Raw genomic sequence first — 26,422 nt, forward strand, 5'->3', positions numbered from 1 at the left:
AAAAGGTCATGCTGTCAACACGACACGACGGGACACAGTAAACCCCTGCCACAGTGACACTGTCCAGCTCTACTGTCCCTGGTGTTTCCCTAAAGGTCTCGGGATATATAATTGGACGGAAAAGAACCATGAGGTTGCATGGAATTGTGGTGAGTGGCATCCCCCATATTTTTCTGTAAGCAAAGAGCTGACCTTTAGGTTGGGTGTGCCCTGCAATATATCATTGCAAGGCCATTGTTGTTTCTTAAACGTATAGTTCAGGAGGAAGGCCCGTGGAGTGATTGGCAGCTGCCTTCCTATTCCCACTTTCTCAGAGAATGAATCCCTCCTATTTACCTTAACCTGTCTTCTGCCGTCTGGGCTGCGTTTCGCCAAACTACACGTGAGGGCCAGCCAGTTTCCCCACGCAACCGTCTGAGGCTCGTGAACGCCAGAACTACCGCACTTAACGAATGAGCCAATCAGGGTCGTAGGGTGGTATTTTCCATAGACTAGTGAATTACCTCAGCACATTTCAATACACTGAGCCACTGATGGTTTTGTGCCGGGCTGGGACAAAGTCATCTGAAAGCCCCCGCCCCTCCCCACCCAAGACATGCTATGTGATGGGAACTCAATTCTACCTAGCTCCCTGAGCTTGGGACAACAACCCATCAGGGGACAACTGACCCATTGTTAGCCACCTGTACCTGTAGACACACCATTACGAATACGTTTTACACATCTATAAAACTCTATCACCTCAACACAGACACAAACATGTTAATTACACAACATAACATCATACATATCGGCAACACAACCAGTCACAACACACACACACATGCACACACGCACGCACACACCGACACTCACACACACACACACATTCACACATACAATGGATTTACAATAAGACTTGACTAATCGTGACCACAACTTACTCTTTATGAAATGTTGTGCCTTGACTATGTTACATATAGTAATACTCCTTATCTCATATGCTATTCTAGTAGCCTGATTATCATCGACTGTCAAAATTCTTTGAGACCTGGTCTGACCTAGAGAATAAAAATGAACGTTTCTCAAACGGCATGGTTGACCCACCTCCCTTGGTTTGCTAACGGTCAGAAAAGGCCAGAAAAGGCTGTGCCGAAGTTTAAACCAAACATTTTCATAGTCCCAATAGAACACTCTCCTGAGCGTCACTACTGGGCCTGGCTACTATTCTAGTACATTCTATTTGTTTCTATGTACGTCTGTTCTATTCTACTCTACTCTACATCAATGTATAGAGACCAAGTCATTGGCAGAGGCCCATATGAACAGGAGACTCCCACAAAGAGCTCCTGTGTCGATTTCTGTCAGAAACTTAATTAAGTCAAAACATATTCCACTTCCTGACAATCAATCCTCCAGTACACCTATATGTAAGCCTGTTATGCTATCTCTTGCTGCAGCATGTAATTTGTTTACTGCACTGTTCTGTGCGGTGTAACATGCAGCTCATTTTAATGTCTTAACTTTCGTTCTGAGAGAGAGAGAGAGACTTTGTCGATAAGTGGGGGGAGGATCGGAACCCTAGTCTAGAGTCTCCATGTGTCAATCACTGCAGCCAATCAAATCAGCGGCGATGGAGGATATGGAGAGTGAGTCAACGATGCTAATTGAGGTGTCTATAAATAGACATCACATGAATGAATGCTGAATATATAAATAAAGAAATAAATGAATCAAAAAGTCCCAGCGTGAAATCTTTTATCAGAGCCTGTAACCTTCCTTTCTTGAGGCCTGCTGCCTGTCTTTCCTCTCTCTCCATACTTCAGACGTCAAGGCAGAGGGAGGTCGTGCTGATTTAACGGTCTTCTGACGAATGGTGTCTGGGTTTCTGGGCAGGGCTGGATTGATCATCTGGCAAATAGGGTATTTTCCCAGTGGGCAGACAAGGAACCAGTGCTTTTGGGTTGTTATTTGTTGCCTTAGAAGTCCAGCCCACATTACATTACATTGCATTACACCAGTGATTCTCAAAGTGTGGTCCGCGACAGAGCTCAGGTGGTCCTCAAAGGGATTTCTACTTTTCCAAGACAAGCTAGCAGAAGGCTATATTTGTAACATTATTACAAAGCCAACATATCATATTTTCACCACAATAAGACTTGTAAATGTGACTTAAAAGTAAATGATCTGCATAAAAATTAACAGTGTCGAAATAGTACCCATCAACTGTCAATTCAGTTGACAGGTGGTCCCTGAACAGTTTTGGGGGGACAATGTGGTCCTTGATCTGAGAAAGTTTGAGAAACACTGAATTACACTAAGCTGACGCTTTAAAAAAAAATTCCAAAGCCACTTACCGTTATTTTAGGTACAGAGCATTGGTGACAGGCCCTGGAGCAAAGTAGGGTTAGGTGCCTTGCTCAAGGGAGGGCACTTCAGCCATGGATGAAGGTGCCGGTAAGGGTGTGATTTGAACCTGCAACCCTCTGATCTGAAGGCCAGCGCTTTCACCACTGAGCCATGGCTGCCCCCAAGTAATATCAACCCGCAATTTAGACGGGGAAGTCCATTGGGGATGGGGAAGTCCATCTTTAATACATTGACAGTGGACTATCATGTTATAGTGTAGCATATTATAGTGGCCCGAAAAGCTCCGATTTTTTGTCCCAGTCCAGCCCTGTGTGTGTGGGTGGGATGCGGGGAGGAAGAGGCTGAGACAGAGGGATAGTAGTGTGTACTGTAAGGGAGGTGTAAGGTGAGCGGGCACAGAGCACATTTGAATGAATGACTCATGTACTGTAGCTCAATTGTCATGCTCTGTTAAATTTAGACTGATATCCATTGACTCCTACGCTTAAAGGAGTCTGATGAAGTAGGCCTACAGTAGTTTTTAAGACTTTAACAGTCGATGGAGCTTCTAGAGTTCTGGTTCAGTAAAGAAAAAAACATGCACATCCGTCTCAAAAATATTCTGGGTGCAGGACCAGCAAAGTCACATGATAATAGAAAATAAAGTCTGCACACCGGGCTCCCGTTTCTTTTCATTTAATGTGACGTTTCGGGCACATTGTCAGATGAAGTGCATGCTGCCCGAAACGTCACATTAAATGAAAAGAAACGGGAGCCTGGTGTGCAGGCTTCTAGAGTTCTGCTCATATACTGTAGAAGAGCTCACTGACACTGAGAGAGAGAGAGAGAGAGAGAGAGAGAGAGAGAGAGAGAGAGAGAGAGAGACAAAGAGAGAGAGAGAGAGAGAGAGAGAGAGAGAGAGAGAGAGAGAGAGACAAAGAGAGAGTACACTAACACCACTTACTGCAGTACTGCAGAGAGATGGGAGTGTGTGCATAAAACCTAGAGTAAAGACAGATCATTTTCATATAACCATTCCACAAATTAGCTAGTAGCACTTACAATTTAGCAATATCAAGGAATAAAAAAATTTTTTAAGCCGTTTTAAAAATGCGGGTGGGGTCACAAAAATATTCTTAAGTCCAAATTAGGATCAAAGCAGAAGAAGTTTGGAAGCCACACTGACCTACGTAATATCTTGACTCTAACTGCAAATGGAGCTTCATGCGTTTTCCTCATAAAGTGCTCAAAGTCACTAAGCTAGTGTACAAGACAATGGCATCGGGGGAAAGGAGAGACTGAATAAATATAGTAACACACACACGCACGCACGCCCGCCCGCCCCAGAAACGAATACCTTATACCATTTTTTTGTAAAGCAATTTTTCAAAAATCACATTCGAATTACCTCTCACCTTGACCTGTAGTGAGAGGAGAGAGGTGTATGTTGATGGCAAACTCTGCCTCCAGGCACTCAAGTACCAAAGATCGTTGAGCATAACAAGATGGATTACTGGCAGGAAAATACATTGGCAGTAATGAAGTGATAAAATGGCGGGCTCCAAGCCATACCACACATCAAGATGTACTGTGAGTGTGCTCTCTCACTCTGCTCCATATTGGCTCTTCAAGTTCAAATGCAAGTTCAAGTTTATTACAGCCAAATCAAAAGTATAAAGCACAGTTGCAGGACTGTAGAGCCCCAGTTGAAAAACACTAATGTACAGGCTACATGCTTATGGGGACGCAGATTTCAAATATGGCCTGGGTCATCTCCCAATCCCAACCCCATCTCACTCTCCCACTAGCTTCCTGTCTGATCTTCACTGTCCTATCCAATAAAGGCTGAAAAGGCCCCAACATATTTATTTAAAGAAGAACCCGCAGTATATGGTATAAAAGGCCATGTCATAGGTCAGAACTCGATTCTCCTAATTCCCTCGCTGCTCTTCATGGTGAAGACTAGAGTGAGCTAATTAACCCATTGATGCTGAATGCTGAGTAAGGCAAGGCAAGGCAAGTTTATTTATATAGCGCATTTCATACACAGGTGCAACTCAATGTGCTTCACAAAGTTAACAAATGTAAATGAAAGGAAACAGGGAAGAAAGCAGGAAATAAATTAGAGTCAAAAACATTTAAAACATTAAGATAAAACATAAGGTAAAAATAAAAAAAAATAAAAAAAAGTATGTAGCACAGGTGCCTGGAGCTGCATGGATGCTGCATTCAGGCTCATGAGATTTGAGATTTGAGATTTTGTGCTTCAAAGGCTGAGATATTTAGGGTTTTATAGACTTGGGGCACCTTTTCCCCAAAAGTATTTAGGCATTTAGCAAGCGTTTTTTTGCAGGTGCCTTATAGGCTTAAATGGGTTAAGACTAGTCGGCTCCATGAGTAGCGACTGGTAGTTGGAGCAAATATACTGCAGGAAAGTCAGTGTGTGTCCCTTATACTCTGACAATATAGTCCTCTCCTACGGACCATATCTCTATTATTACCATAAATTAATAATATGTAGCCTATATGAATGAGAATTAGGCCACTGAATATGAATGACTTTGACTCAATATGAGTAAATAAGAATCAACACAAACAGGCCTATATTATCTATAAATAAGAACATGACTCCTGACCTAGATAAGAGAGACTATCTGGCATGGATCATGTATGCAAACAAAGAAAAAGATGTGTCTCCAGTATGAGGGTGACATTTGAGAATAAATGTGTGTGTTCATGCCATGGATGCCTGGCTCCATGCCATGCCACACATCATTTTGCATTGTTAAGTGTGCTCTCGTGTTTGGCACACTCCTGGATCTTCGCTGATCATCGTAAAACTACTGATTATTCAAATGGTTGTGCGAACAAACAAAGATATGTCGACGATATAAGGGTGACATTTGAGAATAAATGTGTGTGTGCTGCTCCTGCCATGGACACCACAAGCTGCAGTGCAGGCGAGTCACAAAAGAAGACGAATTAATAGGTCAAAGCAGGACAGGTGTCCATGACATTTTCACAAAACAACAATAATCACAATTACCACCTGTTGCACTCTGAAAATACAACAAGATTCAGAGAGCAGATTTAATTTTCGGAGGTTTTTTGTGGGCTTTATTTTCTTCGTTATGATAGGACAGCTGAAACTGTGGACAGGAAATGGTGGGGAGGGAGAGATGGGGTAGGGCTCGGAAACGTCCAAGCCGGAAAGAATCCAGGTGGCTTCTAAGGCCTGGACCCAGAGAGCAGTTTTTTATAGCCAGGCCGTGCCCTCCTAGTGACGCAACAGTTTCAGCGTTGCTACCAGTCAGGTCAAGAGTCGATGCAAGTAGTTTCTGAGTTCCCGCAAATACGGGAACTCCTCCCACTTTGTTGGGAAGCAAACAATCATTAGCAAACCAAGGGAGGCCATTTGGGAAATGCCGTTTGGGAAATGTTAATTGTTATGCTCTTGGTCAGATTAAGTTAAGAAGAGATTTGAAAGTCGATGATAATCAGGCTAGTTTTTTAAACGCTGCCGCCTCACCTCAACAAAGTCCTAGCAGAAATACTGTATATCCACACAATAATTATGCCAAATATCAGAGCTCAAAACACCCTATGGTACAGGTCAGTAATACTAAACTTCTTGTATAAAGGCAGTTTTAAGGTCTTTGATAGACAGGCACGTTCCTGATCTCCATGGCAACTCAGACAAGCTGACGAATAGGCCAGCAAGTCAGTCACTCGCTTGCAGAGATGCTTTACTGCAGTCTTCCTGGAAAGCATGGGGTCTTATTCATTATCTAACCTTGTGTCCTCTCCTTTTGACTGTGGCACTGTGATGCGAAGCTTGACATCATTGTTGAGGTTTTATTCCATGTTTTGCAAAAGCACAATTCAAAGCTAATTTTCTCATTCGCAATCGGGATGTTGTTGTTGTGCCTTGGCTGACAGCATGGGAAACTTAATATTTTTCTCCACAGAGGTGGGGTGTCAGTAGCCAGGCCATGCCCTCCTAGTGACGCAACACCTTCGGCAGAGATTCTTTAAGTATATAGAGATATGCCAATGCAATAGGTTGCTATGGGCACCTAACATGACCAGGTTCCGGTCTGCCTAAAGGAGCGTGTCATAATGCTCCTACAATGAATAGAACACTCCTTAGGTCTGCCTGGGTCTGCCTAAAGGGGGATTTCCCCCCCCTTCCCCTTGCAATAATAGAACCCGGAAACAATGGGCCAATGGAACCTCTCTCTACTCTCTCTGCCTTCGGCGTTGCCTCTAGTCTCTGTATCGTTTCTGATCTCCCGAAAAAACAGGAACTCTACCCACTCTGTCGGGCACCAGTCAATCAGCAGCAAATCTAGGGAGGCGGGTCAACCATGTCATTTGGGAAATGATAATTGTTATGGTCTTGGTCAGACCAAGTCTAGAAGAGATTTGAAAGTCGATGATAATCAGGCTAGGGTGTCAGCAAAGCACAAGGCCACAAGCAAAAGGAGAGGATGTGAGGGTACATAATAAGTTGAACCCCATACAAAGCACCCCATCGTAGCCTAAATAACCCCTTTGCACAGAGCCTGTGTTATAACCTTACTGTCACAAATATGGTAATGACCAAGTCTTAATCTGTTAATTAAGGGTCTCACGCAGTAATGTCTTATCAATGTCGTTCTGATGTTGTACTTGAGTCTTTTCAGCCAAGAGTGATCAGGCCCGCCGGCAGGCCCATCTACACAAGGAGCCAAGGTACTTTACTAATTTGCATTTTCTCCATTTTGGGGGCGTTTATGTCTTTATTTGAGACAGGAAAGCATATATGGCAGGGAACAGGAAAGCAGTAAGTGAAAGAGAGAGACAAGGGAAGATCAGGAAATGGCCTCAGGCCAGAATAGAAACACTTGGCCTCTTGCTGCAGATGGGGTCGCCGGTGGGCCTTCACTATTTGCTGAAAAAATACTCAACTACATCACAACAACATTGCTATGACATTACCAAGAGCCTTAAGTGACAGATGAGGACATAGCCATTACACTTTTGGTGGCAGTAAGGTCATAACATAGGTTATGCACTAAGGGCAACACCTGCCACAGGTCACTACATGTCAGAGCTAACAAAGTTGCCAGCTTAACCCTCGGGAACAAACCACATGTACCCCCCTTTTATCCCATGTGCCCCCTCACTGGGTCTTCCCAGAAGGAAGCAGGTCAAGACAAGGATGGAGTGGATGGGAGGGATCTAGGAGGATGGAATTTGGTCTTCCTTTCCACTGCCTGGATATACAGATAATTCAGCTCTGTCTGATGAATGTTGCTTACTTTAGCTTGTCTTTGTGATGAAGGTATACCAGGATGTTTGTTATATTGCAGGTGCTGGTGGATTCCACAAGAGATTGATAAGCAGTTGACAAAATTTCCTTACTGACATTGAAGGCTCACATACACAGGCGTTGTTGTGCTTTTATTTATAAACTCCATCTGCATGGTGGTTAGAAGACAGACGTTGGTCAATCTGTGTGGCAAGATATTTGCTGTTCAACCACCTTTCAACCCCTTCACTACTAAGCTGAGTTGCAAGAATCCTTGCCAATGCCAACCCCTTTCAGCAACAACACAACTGAAAGTGGGAAACTTTCTAGAACTGGTGTTCTATCTAGTCTACAGCTTACAATACAACAATACAACATCAACTAGTCACACGCGAGTAAAGCTCAAATAAAGCACCTTACCAAGTCCAAGTCCGACTATGATGCGTCCAACCAGGAGGGTCTCCTTGTTTGGCGCGGCGCTCATCACTATTCCTCCAACGGAGAAGATGAAACTGGCCAGCAAGATGCAAACCCTGCGCCCGAAAACTCCATTCAGAAAGCCGCCTGCGAGCGCAGACAGCGCGGCCGCGGCAATCGCGCTTGACACCAGCACCTCCTGCCAGAGAAAACTCAAATTCATCTCCCTCTTAATCAACAGCATGGCTCCCGAAACAACGCCGGTGTCGTATCCGAAAAGGAAGCCTCCCAACGCGGAGAACACTGCCAACACGTAAACGAAGGCGGGCGTGACATCTTGCTGGAACTGCTTGCGAGCAGCGCGCTCCAGGTCCCCGGTGGAGGCACCAGGTGCCGCCACCGACGCTGCCGACGCCGCGCCGGCGGGCACTGTCCCCTGACTACTGATGCTGGCGTTGGACGGAGCTTTGATGAGGCTCCGCTCCCCTCCATCGTTAACTTTCCTCCATCTGTCTCCTATTGCGTTGCTCATGTTACGTAGGTTGTAGTCATGGTCGCTTAGTTTTCGGGACATAAGTGGAAGTCACGTTAAACGTGAGCAATAATGGTCGGCTAATTGGAGTTGTGAAAAGTCAATGTTGTTGCGCGCAGGAACACAGGGGAGTAGCCCAACAACTCTACCGTAAGCGTGAAAACAAACAGGTGAGAACTGGCGGACGGGCGCGGTCGACAAGGGTAAACTTCTCCCTCAGCTGCGTTGAACTACATCCCCATGGTCCTGATGGTGCGTGTGTGGTGATGAAGGAGAGGATGGAATTGGAAAGGAGGGAGTCGGCTTCACTCGTCACTAGCAGCGTCCGTATGACGTAGCAGCTTTTCACACACCCATCCCCATGGTCCTGATGGTGCGTGTGTGGTGATGAAGGAGAGGATGGAATTGGAAAGGAGGGAGTCGGCTTCACTCGTCACTAGCAGCGTCCGTATGACGTAGCAGCTTTTCACACACCCATGTTGTGAACGTTTGAAGGTAAACACTTGGTGTCCTCCTTTCCTTTCTTTTGCAGAGAAAGTGCTTAACTGAAAGTAAAAGAAATGAACCGTTATTTTGTTTTACTTTGTTTGCAAAAACTTTCACTATTTTCTCTGCAGAGTAGCCTACATGTAGGCCCTATCCAACATTAACAACAACAAAAAAACACCCCAGGCAACACAACATAACACAGACACAACGCACACAATCATCAGACAAGACAAGACAACTTTAAAACACAGAAACAAAAATGTATAGTCTAAATGATTTACCAATAACAAGCAAGATTACCAAAATAAGGTGGCCAAGTAGACCAAGTAAACTACTGCTGTTTATGTATGTAGGCCTATGTATGTATGTATGTATGTAGGCTATGTAGGCTATGTAGGCTATGTATGTATGTATGTACTGTATGTATGTATGTATGTATGTATGTATGTATGTATGTATGTATGTATGTCAGCAATGGCGGATGGAGGCCTGATGCTGGCACGCAACAAACATTAACATTCTCACCCGTCGTAACTGCCGACGATAACGTAGAAAAAGGAGTGATAATATGGTATTGAAAGTATGTATGTATGTATTTTACCCCTTTGGAGTTGTGAGGCTGCCTAGCTGCTTTGATTGCCATTACACATGTCCATAACCTCCTTTACCCTTGTCTATGTTGAATGGCACACAGTTTGGTAAAATATAGAAGTTTTAAGGAGGACACACAACAGATCAATAGTGAGAATTTCCTCATGCTTGTGGTCAGAGGCGCACTAGGCTAGGCAGCCGCTTGGGGCCCCCAAGCCCCTGGATGGTGGATAACAGTTCACACTTTGTTGCAGTAGTGGCATTTATTTCAAATGTTCACTCCTTTGACATCTCGCTTGGGGCCCCAGCTGAACCTAGAGACGCCTCTGCTTGTGGTCGGTCTGTGACAGGAAACCTAGTAAGGACACAACCCTACATTTAGTGCGCCCTCTTGTGTTCAAACGTTGCCATTACAGTGGCCAAGAGAGTTAACATACTGTAGGCCTACAGTCGTTGTAGGTATAATTTAATTTTGTAGCATGGTAACATTTCATGTCGTCCACTGACTGAGAGACTTGTCTGTTATAATTCTGATGTGGGAATTTTAAATACCCCATTCAACAACAAAAGGTCCATAAGCTCACTTACACACTGTTGTGTTTTAGAGTGATGTAGCCTACTGTTTTGGGTTGGGAGTCGGACCTTTGGGCTACAAGTCTGGCACCTGAACCGCTGACCCACGGCCGCTAATGTGTGTGTTTTGACATCGAAGTGAGATTTTGACAAAAGATTGTTAGGTTTATGTAGCAGTGTTTAGGTTTTAGGGTTTGCATATGGTAGGCTATTAAGGTGAATAGTTGATTTACAAATGTATTGTGTTATGGCATTGTGTGTAGAGTTTTGACACTATGAGACAATGTTGGCAAATTGTGTGTAAGCAATGGGCAAAAACTGTTATAAGTGAATCCCAAACTATGGGTCACAAAGGTATTACAAGTGGGCCGTGAAATCAAAAGTCTCAATAATATTTGTGTGTGTGTGTGTGTGTGTGTGTGTGTGTGTGTGTGTGTGTGTGTGTGTGTGTGTGTGTGTGTGTGTGTGTGTGTGTGTTTGCATGTGCGTGCGTGTGCGTGCATGTGTGTGTGTGAAGATTAAAGGATTTATCCGGAGTTGGAACAAGTTTGCCTGGTTTTTGCATGTTTGGGATGAAATACAGTCACTCTAGAGCAAAATCAAGGCAAAAGGATGCGTTTTGAGAAAGTTTGATAATATCACGTTAGCCTCGTTAGCCATATCAGCTATGCAATATGAAAGATGCGGGCATCTTTTTCGGCGGTTACACACATTTCAAAAACACAACATTTTAAAGTCTTGCACAGCTCAAAACAACGTCACACTTACCTCGTAATATGTTGAGGGTATCCACACATAAACCAAAGTGTCCAAAGTCCTTCATGTATTCTTGAAAGGTCTGCAGAATGTGTTTTGTGAAGCTACTACCTTGAGAATATCTAAATTACGGTCAAGACAACTATTTGACACTAAAGCCCACCAAGTAGATTGCCGAGTGCGTCGCACCATCAGCTGTGGTTACTCGCTATGGAAATAATCATAGCTGATGGTGCGACGCACTCGTTTATTACGAGGTAAGTGTGACGTTGTTTTGAGCTGTGCAAGACTTTAAAATGTTGTGTTTTTGAAATGTGTGTAACCGCCGAAAAACGATGCCCGCATCTTTCATATTGCATAGCTGATATGGCTAACGAGGCTAACGTGATATTATCAAACTTTCTCAAAACGCATCCTTTTGCCTTGATTTTGCTCTAGAGTGACTGTATTTCATCCCAAACATGCAAAAATCAGGCAAACTTGTTCCAACTCCGGATAAATCCTTTAAGTTCTCTCCTGAATTATACATAGGATCTATTGCTGAAGTTGTCTGACGGACGGCCTTAAGGTTGTAACCCCATATTTGAGTTGTTATTGGGTCAGAGGTGGCCCACAAACATTTACGAGATTTTCAAGTGGGCCCCAATTTGGAAAAGGTACATCACCTGATGTAAAGGTCTACAATACAGTGCATGCCCTATTTTGTGTGAGTATCTTTGATAGGGCTTTGCCATATATCAAATTTATATCGTGATATCAATATTGCTGTCAAACAATATCAAATTTCATATCGAGTTGAAAAACATTTTTTTTGTCATTTGTCTATACTGCCAAAAGGCAGGTTATGCTAAGCACAATGCACTCCCCTCCACTCAGGGCTGGAACTTGTCGATTTGCTGCCCTAGGCAAGTATGAGTTCAGCTGTAGAGAGTTACTTGTGCACAATCCCTGGTGCTGAACAAAAACTAGGTAGATAATGTGTCAAGCCTGTGTTTGTTAGTGAATCTGAGGAAGACCGAGAGGTCGAAACGTCATTGCCAATGAATGGATAAATAAAAAGAAGAAAAAATAACTTAAAGAAGAAAAAATCCAAAGTGTGCGAACCTTTTTTCCAAAAAATAAGTATGAGTTCAGCGCCACCCACGCGCTAACATTTTGCAGTTTGCTGCCACCCTGCCCAACATTGGTTGGTTTGCAGTTCCTCACAACATTCTTGAACAGGCAGCACTTTCACTGCAAAGTTTTTTCATAGCAAAACAGGCACCAGAATGGAACATTACTTAAGCATAAATGTTCCCAGAATACTGTTTGAGATTGTTATATAGAGACTAGAGAATGTTACATAGCATTTCATTTGAACTCAATAGCAGACAACACAGAATTTCATTTAGTGGCAACGCAGTATATATGGCAAGAAATGGTAACAATTCATGGTAACAATTTATCTTCTTAAACAGTGTATGGCGTGGTAAATGAGGCATTATTTATCTATTTTAATGTTGATTTACTTTCATTATGTTCAGTGTGATTAGATTTTTAAGATTATATTAGATGAGATTAGATTCATGACATTTTTTCTATCCCTGGTTCTCTGGTGCGGCGTCCCCTACTGTAGTGGCACCCTTAGCATTTGCCTATACTGCCTATGCCAAGGGCCAGCCCTGCCTCCACTTGAGCCATTGCGAGCACAGAACAGACTTGCTACCCAACACTCGTGCGAAACACCACTGTGTATTTCTATTGGCCCTCCACTCACACTGCTGAAGGGAGGGAACATTGTGAATTGTTCACAATTATTTTGCCTTAAAAGAAATATTGCCCTAGAAAATCGTGATATCAATATTGACTGAAATAATCGTGATATTGATTTTTCTCATAATCGATATCGGTTTCCCCTGCCCACATGTTTTATTTTAAAAATCTAATATCCCGGTTATGATCATATTCGGGATACTAAACTGCATGTACTCAATGAAGAAATTGGAGTGCTGTGTCAAAATGACAATGGGAGTTTGAGTTTCCCAGTTGGGATTTCACCTTTGCTTTCCCCTTATCTTTTTCATGAATACATACCACCAGCATCAATTTCAAAGTATTTCAAAGACTTGGAAATGTACACCTTTTATACTTGAATTGGTGGATCGTCTCCCTGTCTGCCATTGTGGCATATATTGTACATGCAAAACTTACTGCCAGACCAGTAAATGTAAGGTTATGACTTAGTAAACAAAAAGCTTGGGTCCGTGACCCAAAAAACCCCAAACTCTTCCGTCACCCGACCCAGTCTTCGGGGAAAGAGGATCTAAAGGACATTCAGGAAAGAATTCCTCTCCAATATGAATGGCCAATCTGTAACTTCGACAGGAAGGTTGGTGATAGAATGTCAGCCTTTTTTTCTCTTTTCGTTATGGGTGTGGACAGTTTTGTTCAGTGACCAATATTTATTCAAAAGTAACAATACCAAAGTTTTGCAATGCCAAGGACACAAACAAATGATGTTTTTTCCCCCCATTAAATATTGTGTGTGTGTGTGTGTGTGTGTGTGTGTGTGTGTGTGTGTGTGTGTGTGTGTGTGTGTGTGTGTGTGTGTGTGTGTGTGTGTGTGTGTGTGTGTGTGTGTGTGTGTGTGTGTGTGTGTGTGTGTGGTTGGCAATTGAATATAAAAAGGCAAAAGTATTAGCTGCAACTTTCACAGAATAGTGTCCGGACAGCCTGGAGGCTGTGAGGGGATCATGCATATTGGGCTGCTGCTTGTCGCTCTATGGAGAACCCTGGCACTACTGGCAGGTAAATACCGTATAATATAATATAATATAATATAATATAATATAATATAATATAATATAATATAATATGTCCATGTACTTTTTGGCTCATTAATTATTCTATTTTGGAAGTCGCACGAGAAATGAAGAAGGACTCATTTATGATGTTTTACGCTTGAAAATCACTTGTGAAATGAAATCCAGCGCCATGTTTTGATATCTGTTACGCATTGACAATGAAACACTGGATAGTAGAAAAAAGAAAAAGGTAATGAAGAAAAAAGCCCTTCGAATTGCGTCTTTGGTTTATTTAGGACCCCAGATTTCGGTGCCCTGGAAGTAATCCTGGACGTAGCCTATAGTCTACCGGCTTTGGTCAAAGAAGGTGGTTCAGTTCTCCTTGCATGGTTTCTGTGGGCACATTCCAACTTTGCCAGCATTGTTGCTACACTATTCTGAAACGTTGCTACACTGCAAGGACGTGGATGCTCTGTGATGAATGTGCCAAGAATATTTTTTGATGCTCACAACCTCGTGAGATGGTTTAGATTTCCCAGGCGCGAGGGCGCATGTACACCACCATATTGAGTAGGGCGCCCTTTGTGAGGAGTAGAAGATAGATTTACTGTTTTTATGCTGCACTTTAACGTATTAACAGATTTAACCTTTGCAACGAGTTGAGATTTCATGTGATTATTTATGCCTATCCTTCACACTTGATTGTGTTTGCATAGCGCCCTAATAACAGAAGTGTGTATTTGTGGTTTATGAGCATCACGCACATACCTAACATTTTCCCCCTTGCTCAATCAAGGTTTGCAGATGATGTTATTTGACATATTTTCACATTTTATGAAAATACACGCAAGCAGTGAAGGACAGCTGCACAACGGGAACGTTGACGGGGAGGGTTATAACTGTCATTATTATATGGTTGTGACGTCATCTGTCGAATGCTCCATTCATTTCAACGGGGCTCCCCAACGTTCGGACGTCTGTTATTTTTCGATAACGGACGGGTTGGTCTATAACAGACCGCTGTCAATGGCAACAAGACTTTTCACTGCTAAAGCGACTTTTCAACAAGACTCTAATCAGCTGCTGTGATAGACAGCACCCGCCCAGGTAGCAAAAACCGTTAAGAACAGTCGGCCAGATCTTGGCGGAATGTCGGCACTGTCGGCTGAGTGTCGGCTCGGCTGGAACACTGGTTACCGTGACTCAGCCAACACTTCATAGAACACTGAAAATAACTGTCACTTCATGCAGTAACCGAGCCAACACTCAGCCGACACAGAAAATAACGGTCAGTCTCATGCAGTAACTGAGCCAACACTGAGCCGACACTGTCGGCATACGGTAATAGGACCATTATTGGGCCGCGGACAAAGCCAGAATCGGGCCGACTGTTTTCACTCACGAAAAAAGGATCGGGCCAACAATGGGCCAGATAAACTTTGCTACCTGGGCGTTGTCCTGGCTACCGCTGTCAATGGCAACAATACGTTCACTGCTAAAGCCACTGGCTTGTATACAAGTCAGTGGCTAAAGCGAATGTTTCATATCACTCCGCAGGGGGTCCGGTCTTTTGTCACTCTAATCAGCTGCTGTGATAGACAACACCTGTTGTCCTGGCTACCTGTTGCCTAGCGGTGTTCCACAACGGCACTGTTTTGTTTTGCGCAGCAACAATCTTAACATTAAATAGGTCTAAAGAAATGTCCCCGCCATGTGTGAATCATTTAAGTATATCCATATAATAAGCGGGTTAACTGTCGGCGAGTCGGTCGCTTTGTGGAATAGCAGCACTTCAGAGAGAACAAGACCCCTCCGCTCCGCGTCGGGGTCTAAAGATTCTCTCTGTCGTGCTGCTATTCCACGGTAGCGACCTTCTCGCCGAACGTTAACCCTTACTTGATTCAGAGAGATTTTTGACAGCTCTTATGATCAGCAACCTTCATTTTCTCAGGTGATCTCTGGCTTGTAGATGCAGTCTACCTGGAAGCATCCCACTAATGCCATAAATACACAAATGAAACGTGTATTAAAGAGGCCATGCCACTATAATTACATTGCCATGTCCACCTTTTTTCATAATCCTTGGTGTTCTCTGACCTGGTATGCAACATTATTTTAGCTGGAAAGTTATTTGATGGTGTATTTCAAAGCATTTTGCTGCTATGGCATAGCTAGGTAGAACATAGCTCTGCATCATTGATGCTTCTTGAATTGAAAAGTCATCTACATGACACATTACACTTTAATTGCCTATATTTTACGTATTAAGAGGTTGCAGTCAGTGTTGCCAGATTGGGCGGGTGCCCGCCCAATTGGGCTACTTGGGATGAGCGTCGGCGGGCAAAAACGGGAAAAATTGGCCATTTGGCGGTTTTTTAAGCCGTTTTGGGCCCATAGAAGTCGATGTAATTTGTTGAATTTGGGCGGAATTTAGCGCATTTTGGCGGTTTTTGAGAACCTTTTGGGCGGGATTTGGTCAGACATATCTGGCAACACTGGCCACAGTGTAAAAAGACACTTGTTTAAAGACACTTACCAGGTGCTAGCTACTTAGTGAGTAGTTGGAAGTTTTTTTTTCGGATGGATCCACCTCAGCTTTCTTCTTTTATTTTTAGGTATCCAGTGAAAAGTCATGGATGGTTTGTTACCCTATCTGCATGTGCAATCCTCAGCACAACGGGTGTTTATGCTGTTTAGTTATCAGTGATATGAGTAAGGTTTGGTTACGAGTTGCCATGATGCACCATTCATGTTTATTAATTTTGACTCGTCAAAAGTGGGCGTGGCTAAGCGGCGGGTAGTCAGGGTGACGTAAGCCTGCCCTGTTTTTTCAATTGGCCAGATTTAGCAGTTTTGTTATTTTCATAAACTACAACAATCAAACGAAATTAAAAAAATCTTTCACATTAACACGGCCAGGAAAACATATTATGAACTGTTATAACACATAATCATGCAAGAAGGTTTAAAAAAATTGGCATGGCCTCTTTAACCCCTTAAGACACGGCATTATAAATTAGCGGTTACCAGGATGGCAATGACCAAGTCGTAATGCATTACTAAGGGCCTGTGTCATAGTAGTGTAGTACTATAGTAGTTCACTTTCAATGTCTATTACAGCGTGCCACAGGAGGTACGACGTGCATGAAGGGGCTATGCAAGCATAGCCTACATAAACAGTGGTAGGCCTTTTTTTTTAAGCGCTCGAAAAAGCATGCGCACCAGCCCTCCAAACTCGTGCGTCAGCGCTTCAAACTCGTGAGCGAAATAGCAGGCCCACTCGACTTTGTTGCTTTGTTATATAGGCTATTCTTTGCGTCCGTTCACAGGTAAATATTTAACCTGCTAGATTGCTAATAAGCAAATGGTGGCAAAATAATAATGCAAGACATAAAGCATTTCAATAATCATATGGCTGTCGCATTATACCACTGCTTTGGACTATTTCTTCCCTAAGGGCCGCTGACAGCTTTGTTTGGGCACCGGACAAAGCCCCTTGAAAGGCCGGGGCCCAGGACAACTGACTCCTGCTTCCCTGCATGTGTTTTGTGAGGCGAAATGACCAAAATGGCCTTTCTGACAGCTCAATGGTCAACAGGTCGTAGCAGCAAATCAAATCAATTAATTAATGTTGTTGACTTAATTGGTCGCCACAGGCCAAATTTGGTCCTCATTTGCATACTGTTAAACTTCCGTGAAATATTTTTGCTTCGCTTCGCCCCTGTTTGCTTACCTTCGCCCCACTTTGCCAAATTCGTCTGCATGTGTCCCTAGCATAATGGCTGACTATGGAGCTAATGAGGCTGTGTGTTTATCAATTTGCTTGTTCTCTGATCACTCTGGTCCTCAGGGCAAGCTGACGTGGCCTTGGGGAGCTGCATGGATTACCGTGAGTATCCATTTACAGGAAAATACTAGATAACTGGTAGATTAAGTGTACACTTTTTATTTTATGTAAAAAAGTTTTTTGTGTAAAATATTGACAAATTATTATTATTATATGACAAAAGTATTTAAAAGCGTATTATTCTTCACATTATACATTTTGTGTGCGAAAATTATGTCAACCATGTTCCCCACTGAAACCCCATATCAGCGATGGTTTGGTCCTAAGTCACATGACCAACATCATAACATGTCATCATATCCTCTTTGGAGGGAAGTGTGAAGACCTTTTCGTTTGTTTGTCCATCAACTACAGTATGTTGTCAACATACTGTATTCATAAGACTTCTTGTTAGAGATCTTATATGACACACGTAGTTGTTATCACACAATATTTTTGTCACTTAAAAGGCTTGTTAATGGACTTGAACATTTTCAAACAAATGTCTTTTCAAATATGTTGTATTTTTTTAGATATAGGCCTATTTTTAAAATGAAATAACATTTGTCTGTAACGTGGTTTACGAAATAAACAAGCAAATGTTCATTTTTATTACATTACGTGTAATTTTTTAAAGTAATTTACGATTTTTTTTTGCTAATTGTAATGCTAATTGCTAATAATTGCTAAGTATGACAAATGTACAGGAATTGTTTTTGTCATACATACTTTTGGTAATTCAAAACATGCACACAATCTGATACAAGTCATCATGTTACTTCAGTAACTGATGACTCTTGTACATTGACGTGACTTGTACATGACTCTTCTCTTTAAATGAGATAAACTAAATGGGCACCTGTTCGGGTCCAGGCATTTATTTTCCTGCTTGTAACAATGACTGCTAGTACCAACAAGTGTACTCTGGCGTGTGTGTTGCAGAGGAGTGCAGGACGTTTGGCAGCGGAGTGGTGGCTCCGTTTAAGGGGGACTGGTACCATGTCAGGACGTCCTGTTCCTTCATCGTCACACGCTTCACACATCAAGCCGTGCAGGTTGACGTCACCGCCCAGCGAGGACTCAAAGGGCTCATGAGCTACGTGTCCATCGTCATCAACAAGATTAGGACCATTGTCGATCTGGATGGAAAAATCACAGTGGATAAGAACATGTTGGGAACTTTCATTTGCTCGCTTATCCACAAATAAATGCACACATACAGTACATACTGTACACTCTCTTACCTACAACGCATAAGGCACTTTTCCCCATACAACCCGGCGGTGTTGTGTCGGGTCGTGACGAGCTGAGTGGTGGTGTTGAGTCAGTCTGGTTTGTGTTTCCATTGCAAACTGGAATGTTAGGAAGGCAGCTCCTGAAAATTCAAATTTTGGATGTGCCGTTGCTATGCTTGGAGTTAGTTACGTTTTTGATGTTGTTAGTGGCATTAGTTTACGTAGGCTAGTTGATTAACATAAGGCCTACATATCTAAATCGTGAAGTGGCTTATGAATAGTTTGAATTACATTATATTTAGATACTACAATGTTGGCATTATAAATTTGCTGTTACCAGAATGGCAATAGAGCTCTTCAGCGTTGACGTCAACTTGTATGCGGCGTTTGGACTACCGGTTCCATGGCGATTTTTTACATTGCAAAACGCCATAGAGATTCAGGTTTGGCAAAAATATAAGTTGCACGGCAACAACGAACATTAGCGTGTCCCCGCATCCCTTTCTCATTAGTGGAACGGATCGTATCATCATGTTGGTGTATTCACATGTTAAATCATGACGATTATAATTCAATATTGCTAACCCCTTTCTGATCATTAAAACTTCCGAACTACATACTTTCCTTTGGTTGCCATGGGTACAACCTTCCGCACGTACATGCCGTTAGATACAGGCGCCGCTTCTGTAGTCGCCAAAAGCTTCCGGGTTTAGCATATGGACGCAACATCGTATTTATGTCGAAGTTTGACACAAAATGATCAACCATGTCATACCTACAGCCTATTTTTAACACCCTCGACAGTTTGCGGGGGTTCGCTAAGCGCGTGCTTGCACTCGGAGCTTATTTGAAATTTACCCCTATTCATTCCCAATGGAGGTCGGAAGCCGATAGGAACCAGGACGTCCTTAAATGCTAACATGAAAGACTACAATCTACTACATGCTTCCGCTTCCGCTGAAGAACTCTATAACCAAGTCGTAGTGCATTACTAAAGGCCCTGTGTTAGTGTAGTTCTATGGTAGTTAACTTTTCAGGGCTATTACAACGTTCCACTGGTGGAACGACATGTTGTGGGGCTACAGGTAGTTGATCGGGTACCTGTCATTTTCTTACGGATTTACCGTTGTGGGGTAGCTACCACACAGCATTCTGGGTAGTAGACAGCTACAGTACCTGTAAGTACACCATTCTGATTCTGTACAATCGGCTTTGCACACGCACACCACGCTAAGATGCACTATCCACTCTGTGCATGTGCGACATGATTCGTGGAGCATTGTCGTCCTTTGTTTCGCTAAAAGCTGATCTGTAAGATAAGTTTCATTCAAGTAGCCGAGGCTATATGGCATTTTTCGTGGTTTATTGATACACCACGTATTGTTATAGATGTAGTATGTGGGAATAATATGAAATAATATTATAATGGTGGTGTAAGGGAAATAGGGACTACCTAGAGTCATTTTCATGGGTTTAAGTTAAAGAAGGACACTGACATCTGTCAAAGATAGTCGATGCCCAATTGATCGCACATGAACTGCATTTTGTCAGCGTCTTGACAGATACAATTCACAATAAGTATGGAATTAAGCAGACTTTCTGGGTCCTTACAGTTTGGCTTTTAGTGAAACGAAGGGCGACATTGCTCCACGAATCGTGTCGCACATTCGCAGAGCGGATAGTGCAGCCTTGCGTGGTGTGCATGTGCTGTACTTAGCTAATCGAAAAGCAGTAAACGGCAGGTGAGACATGCTGTGTGGAGTTATACAAGGTAGGAAAAGGGCAGTGTAAAAGTGTCTATAGATAGACAGACATACATAATTGACTCTCACAAACATCTAACGCACAAACACACCTACCCACAAATACAATTATTTCTCATTTGCACATGCACACTCACACACAACCAAAAAAGTTTCAAGATCGATCATAGTTTGCAATGTATAGTACGCTTAATTGTTAGTACAAGTAATATCAACAATGCCTGTTGTATGTTTGACTCCCTGATTCTAAACTGGGAATAGTGATGATGGGGTCCACCCAAATGCCAATGCTGTCTGCTTTTCACTGTTTCAGGCTTTTGTTAGTAGAATTTTCCTGGTGCTTTTGTGTGCGGCTCCTGTTCTTGTTTCTACCTGATTCTAAACTGTGCCAACATGTATCCATTTTTCTGTCAGGGTGTCGCTGCCGTACGACCACACCTACCAGCACATCTTCCCTTACGGAGCTTACACCAGGCTGAGCAGCACAGTGCTGCCCCTCACCATCACCTGGCACAGCAGCAGCCAGGGCATCAGCTCCCTCTGGGTACCAGCCTCGCCTCACTAATAGCAATCCAGGCAGCCAGCACCTAATATCACCTCACATTGATCTTGGGACTGGAACTGGGATAACTGCACCTAACCTTTTTTGTCTGTCTGTCTGCATGTCTATCTGTAGGCACCTAACCTCACAATGCTCTAACTAATTGATTTTCTGCCTGCCTGTCTGTCTGGTTAACTTAGTGTTTTGTCTGACACCAAATCTCACATTGCTCATCATGGGACTGTAACCAATACCATCAACAGGGCTAAATGCTAAAATGTATTCTCCTCAAATGTCCAGTCATAAACCTCAGGAATAAAACAATCCGTTATTGATGGTATTTTACTGTAGAAGAGGCTTTGTTGTCAAGGTTTTTTGGGTGTTAAGTTTTTCCACCAGAGCAGAAGATTTTGACCTGTAGTATTCCGCCAATATAGGCTATATTACATTACACTTAGCTGACGCTTTCATTTATTCAAAGCGACTTACAGTTGTTATTTTTCAGGGTATTGGTTACAGTGTCTGGAGCCATGTGGGGTTAGGTGCCTTGCTCAAGGACAATACAGTCATGGATGGAGGTGTAGGGAGTGGCAAGGGGGATTCGAACCTGCAACCCTTAGACTGAAAGACCAACTCTCTAACCACTAGGCCACAGCTGGATTTGGCCTCATAAATTCAGCTGACTCAGTATATAATAATAGTGCACATAAATATAAAATAAATACTCAAATTAATTATTTTTCGGACTAGTTTTGAATTGAATACTAATGTTTCAGGGCAAAAAAGTATACAACGAGAAAAAAATGTTGTAGGCAGCTTCATTGAAACCCATTCTTTTTTCACTTGCCTGTGGTGGTACTGCAGCTAGTTGGCGATCACGAGCAACTTCCGTTTCTGAACCTTCTCACCCATTCTACTTTCTCTGCTAATACCCTGTAATAACTGGTTGACTACTTTTCTGTCGGCATGCCTGTCTGTTTGATTGACTGGTTGAATGAATTCTGTCTCATATTGCCCTTGGGACTGTAACCTATACCCTTTGATATGAATATGTGTGTTTGCACGTGCATGTGTGTGTATGTGTCACGGTCTGTCTGTAGGTGCAATGGCATGGAGATATGAACCTAAGTGCCATGAGCGGACTATGTGGACAACTGAACGTCCCAGGTAAGGGTGTGTGTGTGTGTGTGTGTGTGTGTGTGTGTGTGTGTGTGTGTGTGTGTGTGTGTGTGTGTGTGTGTGTGTGTGTGTGTGTGTGTGTGTGTGTGTGTGTGTGTGTGTGTGAAAATCACATGACTGCATGTCAGGTTGGTTTGATATCTGGATGTGATCTGGCACATTCTGCTCATCGGATTAAATCTGCCCTTGTGATTAGATGCTGAAACTGCATTATGTTACACTGTACTCATACATTTGTAATGACATTTAGGGGTGTGTTCGTAAACTCATCCTGATGCTCTAAAAAGACAGTACTGTATGAAAATGAGCATTCCACCCTTGATAAATGAATGAAAGCTTGGGATTTACAAATAGTTTGAAAGGGAGAGCTCCGACTGCTTTGTGCTCGGAATACTTGGAGTGGCAGTTTACGAACGGACCCCAGGTTGACTCTAATCTAATAATATAATTTGCTCTCATGCAGTTTGTTCTATGTTTTCTTCCTCTCTCCCCCAGCCCTCCCTTCCAGCCTAATTCTTTCATCAGTGACAGCAGATGGTACTTGCCTGATCGAAGATTCACTTGAAGTTGTAGACAGGGTACAGCAACAGTTTTCTATTGACTCTTGTTGGTCCTAGAACAAATATACTTTCTGCACTTGACTGTGACACATTCTTTACCATCACTGAGATAGAATCGTATTTACCAAGGTAACCTCAGGTGAATAAACTTCTGAGGTGTCAAAAGTAGAAGTAGAAGTGAAGAAAAAAAGAAAATTAATTCTTTAAAAAATATCTCTGGATATCATGCAAATTAATATATATCTTTTTACAAAAATGGGAAAGTACATATTTTCTACTCATATTGAAAATACAGTAGAGCTTCAAATGGGAGTATTTAGTCTTTAGCTCTGAACAATTTATCTACAATTGATCCATATTATAACAGATTTAGTAGGCCTACTGTAGATGGAAAAGGAGGGAAATTATGTGCTCACTGTACTAAGTATTGGAATAGGCTACTAGTATGAACAGTCTGCGCATAAGTTGCAAAGTCCACCTTGTGTGTGTCCTGATGAGAGAGAGATGACAGACTTAACACCGCCGGTGCACATGCTCTGTAACATTTTCCAACAACTTGTGTTTTTCTGTTTCATTTGTGCTATTTGCTTTCATTCGAAAACAGCAATGTTGGCAGTCAGCTTTCTCTTGTTGCTGTGCGGTGCATAATATACCTCTCAAAGAGATTAAATTCATTCAGATAAAATTTGGTCCCAGTCAAAAATGTTTTTTTTTTATTGTTGTTTTGGATTTAGCTGTGTTACATGTTTATGTTGGGGCATGGCTTTGACCTTGCGCCCAATGCCCCACAGATAAACATGCAACAGAGCTTGTGCCTCCATGTTTGTAGTTTGTTTGACTTGCTGGTTGGAACACTTTCAAGTGGGAGGTAGCTGACTCCTGGTTGCATATTGGGAAGCTCCTACCGCTGAGGAATGCGGCATAACGGTAGTGAATAGAGTGCAGTTTGTTTGAGTACAGATTTGGTCTCAATTTTTTTTTCAGGAGTAAAAGATTGTTTTTGGATTTTTTTATTTACTGCGCAGGACTGCCAGCGTGTCATGTCTATCAGCCTTGGCTGCATAGGCATGAAGACGAAACACTACTTCCACCTCTGTCGAAAGAATTCCTTCGGCCAGGCATCTAACCTCAACGTCACCTGCCCATTCTACAGGGACCTGGCACACATGTGTGGACCGGGCACCGCCACCTGGAACGAGTGGAGAGACTTCACTTCTTGTCGTGAGTACGCATAAGAAGATGGGGTGTCAGTAGTTGAAAGTGGGTGACCTGAAACTGAGTAATTTTCAAGTCTTTCAGAGTCATATTAAAAGTGATGGTTTTACAGTGTGTCAGCCATCACATTCAGCGCTGCGTTTCCCCACAGTCACTAGTAGTCTTGGTCTTTTATAACAGAAAGACAGAAAGGAAACGAGTGGGGAGAGAGATATGGAGTACCCAGTGCCCTACTGTTAGAGCCACGCTAACAGAGATTCTTTAAGTATATAGAGATATGCCAACATAATAGGTTTCTATGGGCACCTAACGTGACCAGGTTCCGGTCTGCCTAAAGGGGCGTGTCATAATGCTCCTACAATGAATAGAACAGTCCTTAGGTCTGCTTAGGTCTGCCTAAGGGGGGCCATAATAGAACCAGGAAACCATGGGCCAGTGGAACCTCTCTCTCTCTACTCTCTCTGACGCTAAGGTATTTGTTCTAAAAAGTAGAGCTGTGTCTCAGATGGTGCACTTGTGCACTTCGCGCACTATGTCTCAGTGCGTAATTAATACGCTATGCGCACCTTAAACATGAACACTGAAGTGCACGAGTGCACCATTTGAGATCGAGCATAGGTCTTTAAAAGTCAGAGTGGTCTTATTTTCATGGACTAGATAAAATGTAGGCCTAGCTAAAAAATATTGCTCTATCTTAACCTAAATAATCTGCCAATATCCCTCACAACAATGCAACAATACTGAATAGTGGTGAGGGCAACGCTACATTGAGTTCTGCCCTTGACACGTTATGAGTAGGCCTACTAATTTATCAGATGTCAATTTGAATATGGTGTCGATAGATAGCGCAAGGGGTAAAAAAGTTTCAAACATTGAAATATATATTTTAATTGCAACTCATCTGCTTTTGGTCGCATTCAGTCTGCCCGCACCAACTTTGATGTCGTATAATTCCTTAACAACTTAAGCTATACTTTTCCTAAAATCTAGTTGGCTACAGTTTAGTACCAATATATTAGATTCATAATTTTGCTGTTGCCATGGCAACAGTTTTCTGACAGGTATGACTGACCGAAAATCACTGATCTAAGTCTCATTATTGTTCCTTTCTGATCACATTCCATTACATTAGCACAAATTACCTACATAACATACCTAATCTAATATCAGCTTCATTAATTATCATTATTTTATGCTAGTTTATGGTAATTTAATGACATCGCCACATATATAATCGTGGCGGGCTTTATCTTTACCAACGCACATTTCACCTCAATTTCATTCATTCTTTTTATTTCTCATTGCTTAAGTGTGTCATGTATATCATGCCCTGCAAATTTGGTAATGATATACCTGTATCATGTTGTTGAGGACTTACCACTTGGTACAAACTGAAGCCACTTTACCATATCTATGACACCATTTTATATACATAGCCTACCATATATGTGACGCCAATATATATATTTTTTGTTATTTCCATTAGCATCAGACAACTGTGTGAGCATTTAAGTGGTCTGATGCATATAATCATTAAAATTTAAGTGCATTACCTAAACTTGATGGAAAATACATTATGGCGAGATTTTGGGCATTATAATCAGATAATGATTTCATAATGACGTAATAATACCAGATAATGACACAAATATGATGTCATTCATAGATGTCCGTATGTATGCAGCTCATCTCCCCCAAGTTTGGTCTTACCGTATTCCGTTCATGACTGAATAGGGTTAAAGCTTTAATCATTGTTTTCTTATGTCCCCTATAGCTGAGTTGATGTGCCCAGGAGACCTGACCTTTCAGGAGTTGGGCAATGCCTTCATCCCCACTTGCTCGAATCCCAAACCCAGAACCTGCCCTCAGGACATGACCAGCACCTGCGTCTGTCCCCCAGGTCAGAATAAGCTCTGTTTTCTTTCTTTGAAGAAAAATATTTATTTGTGCTTAGTGGGATTATTATGTTTAGTGGGACTATTTTGTCTACCTATTGTGGATAATGTGAGAGGATACAGGAGATGAGACGGATCAGGGTTTGGGAAAGGACCCAGGCCGGACCCCATGGCATGCAAGCACACGTGTGGAGGTCCAGCGTGCTCCGCCACAGTGTCCCCCTTGAGCAGAGCAGGGTAAATGACTGCTGGTATGAGTGTTTCATACAGGAAAAATGTGATTCACACACACACACACACACACACACACACACACACACACACACACACACACACACACACACACACACACACACACACACACACACAAATCCTTCTTAAAAGACCCCCCCCCCCCCCCAAAAGCAAGACCACAAAGTACAGTAGAAATGTCAGTTGTCACAGAT

The 26,422-nt window shown here is 42.6% G+C and overlaps 2 protein-coding genes across 2 annotated transcripts in view; one reads left to right on the top strand and one right to left on the bottom strand.

Moving 5' to 3' along the window:
• Positions 1–8,869, bottom strand: part of LOC134464445 (proton myo-inositol cotransporter) — a 147,093-nt gene extending 138,224 nt beyond the window's left edge. The window contains exon 1 of the mRNA XM_063217889.1: positions 8,042–8,869. Within this exon, the coding sequence (XP_063073959.1) occupies positions 8,042–8,612 (571 nt within the window). The 5' untranslated portion in view covers positions 8,613–8,869. The remainder of the gene's footprint in view (positions 1–8,041) is intronic.
• Positions 8,870–17,641: 8,772 nt separating this feature from the next.
• LOC134464822 (mucin-2-like) overlaps positions 17,642–26,422 on the top strand; it is a 71,054-nt gene continuing 62,273 nt past the window's right edge. Inside the window, exons 1-5 of the mRNA XM_063218157.1 lie at positions 17,642–17,651; positions 18,531–18,759; positions 21,001–21,130; positions 23,892–24,087; positions 25,856–25,981. Of these exons, the coding sequence (XP_063074227.1) occupies positions 17,642–17,651; positions 18,531–18,759; positions 21,001–21,130; positions 23,892–24,087; positions 25,856–25,981 (691 nt within the window). The remainder of the gene's footprint in view (positions 17,652–18,530; positions 18,760–21,000; positions 21,131–23,891; positions 24,088–25,855; positions 25,982–26,422) is intronic.

This window comes from Engraulis encrasicolus, chromosome 15 (genome assembly GCF_034702125.1).
Source record: "Engraulis encrasicolus isolate BLACKSEA-1 chromosome 15, IST_EnEncr_1.0, whole genome shotgun sequence".
Classification (NCBI taxonomy): domain Eukaryota; kingdom Metazoa; phylum Chordata; class Actinopteri; order Clupeiformes; family Engraulidae; genus Engraulis; species Engraulis encrasicolus.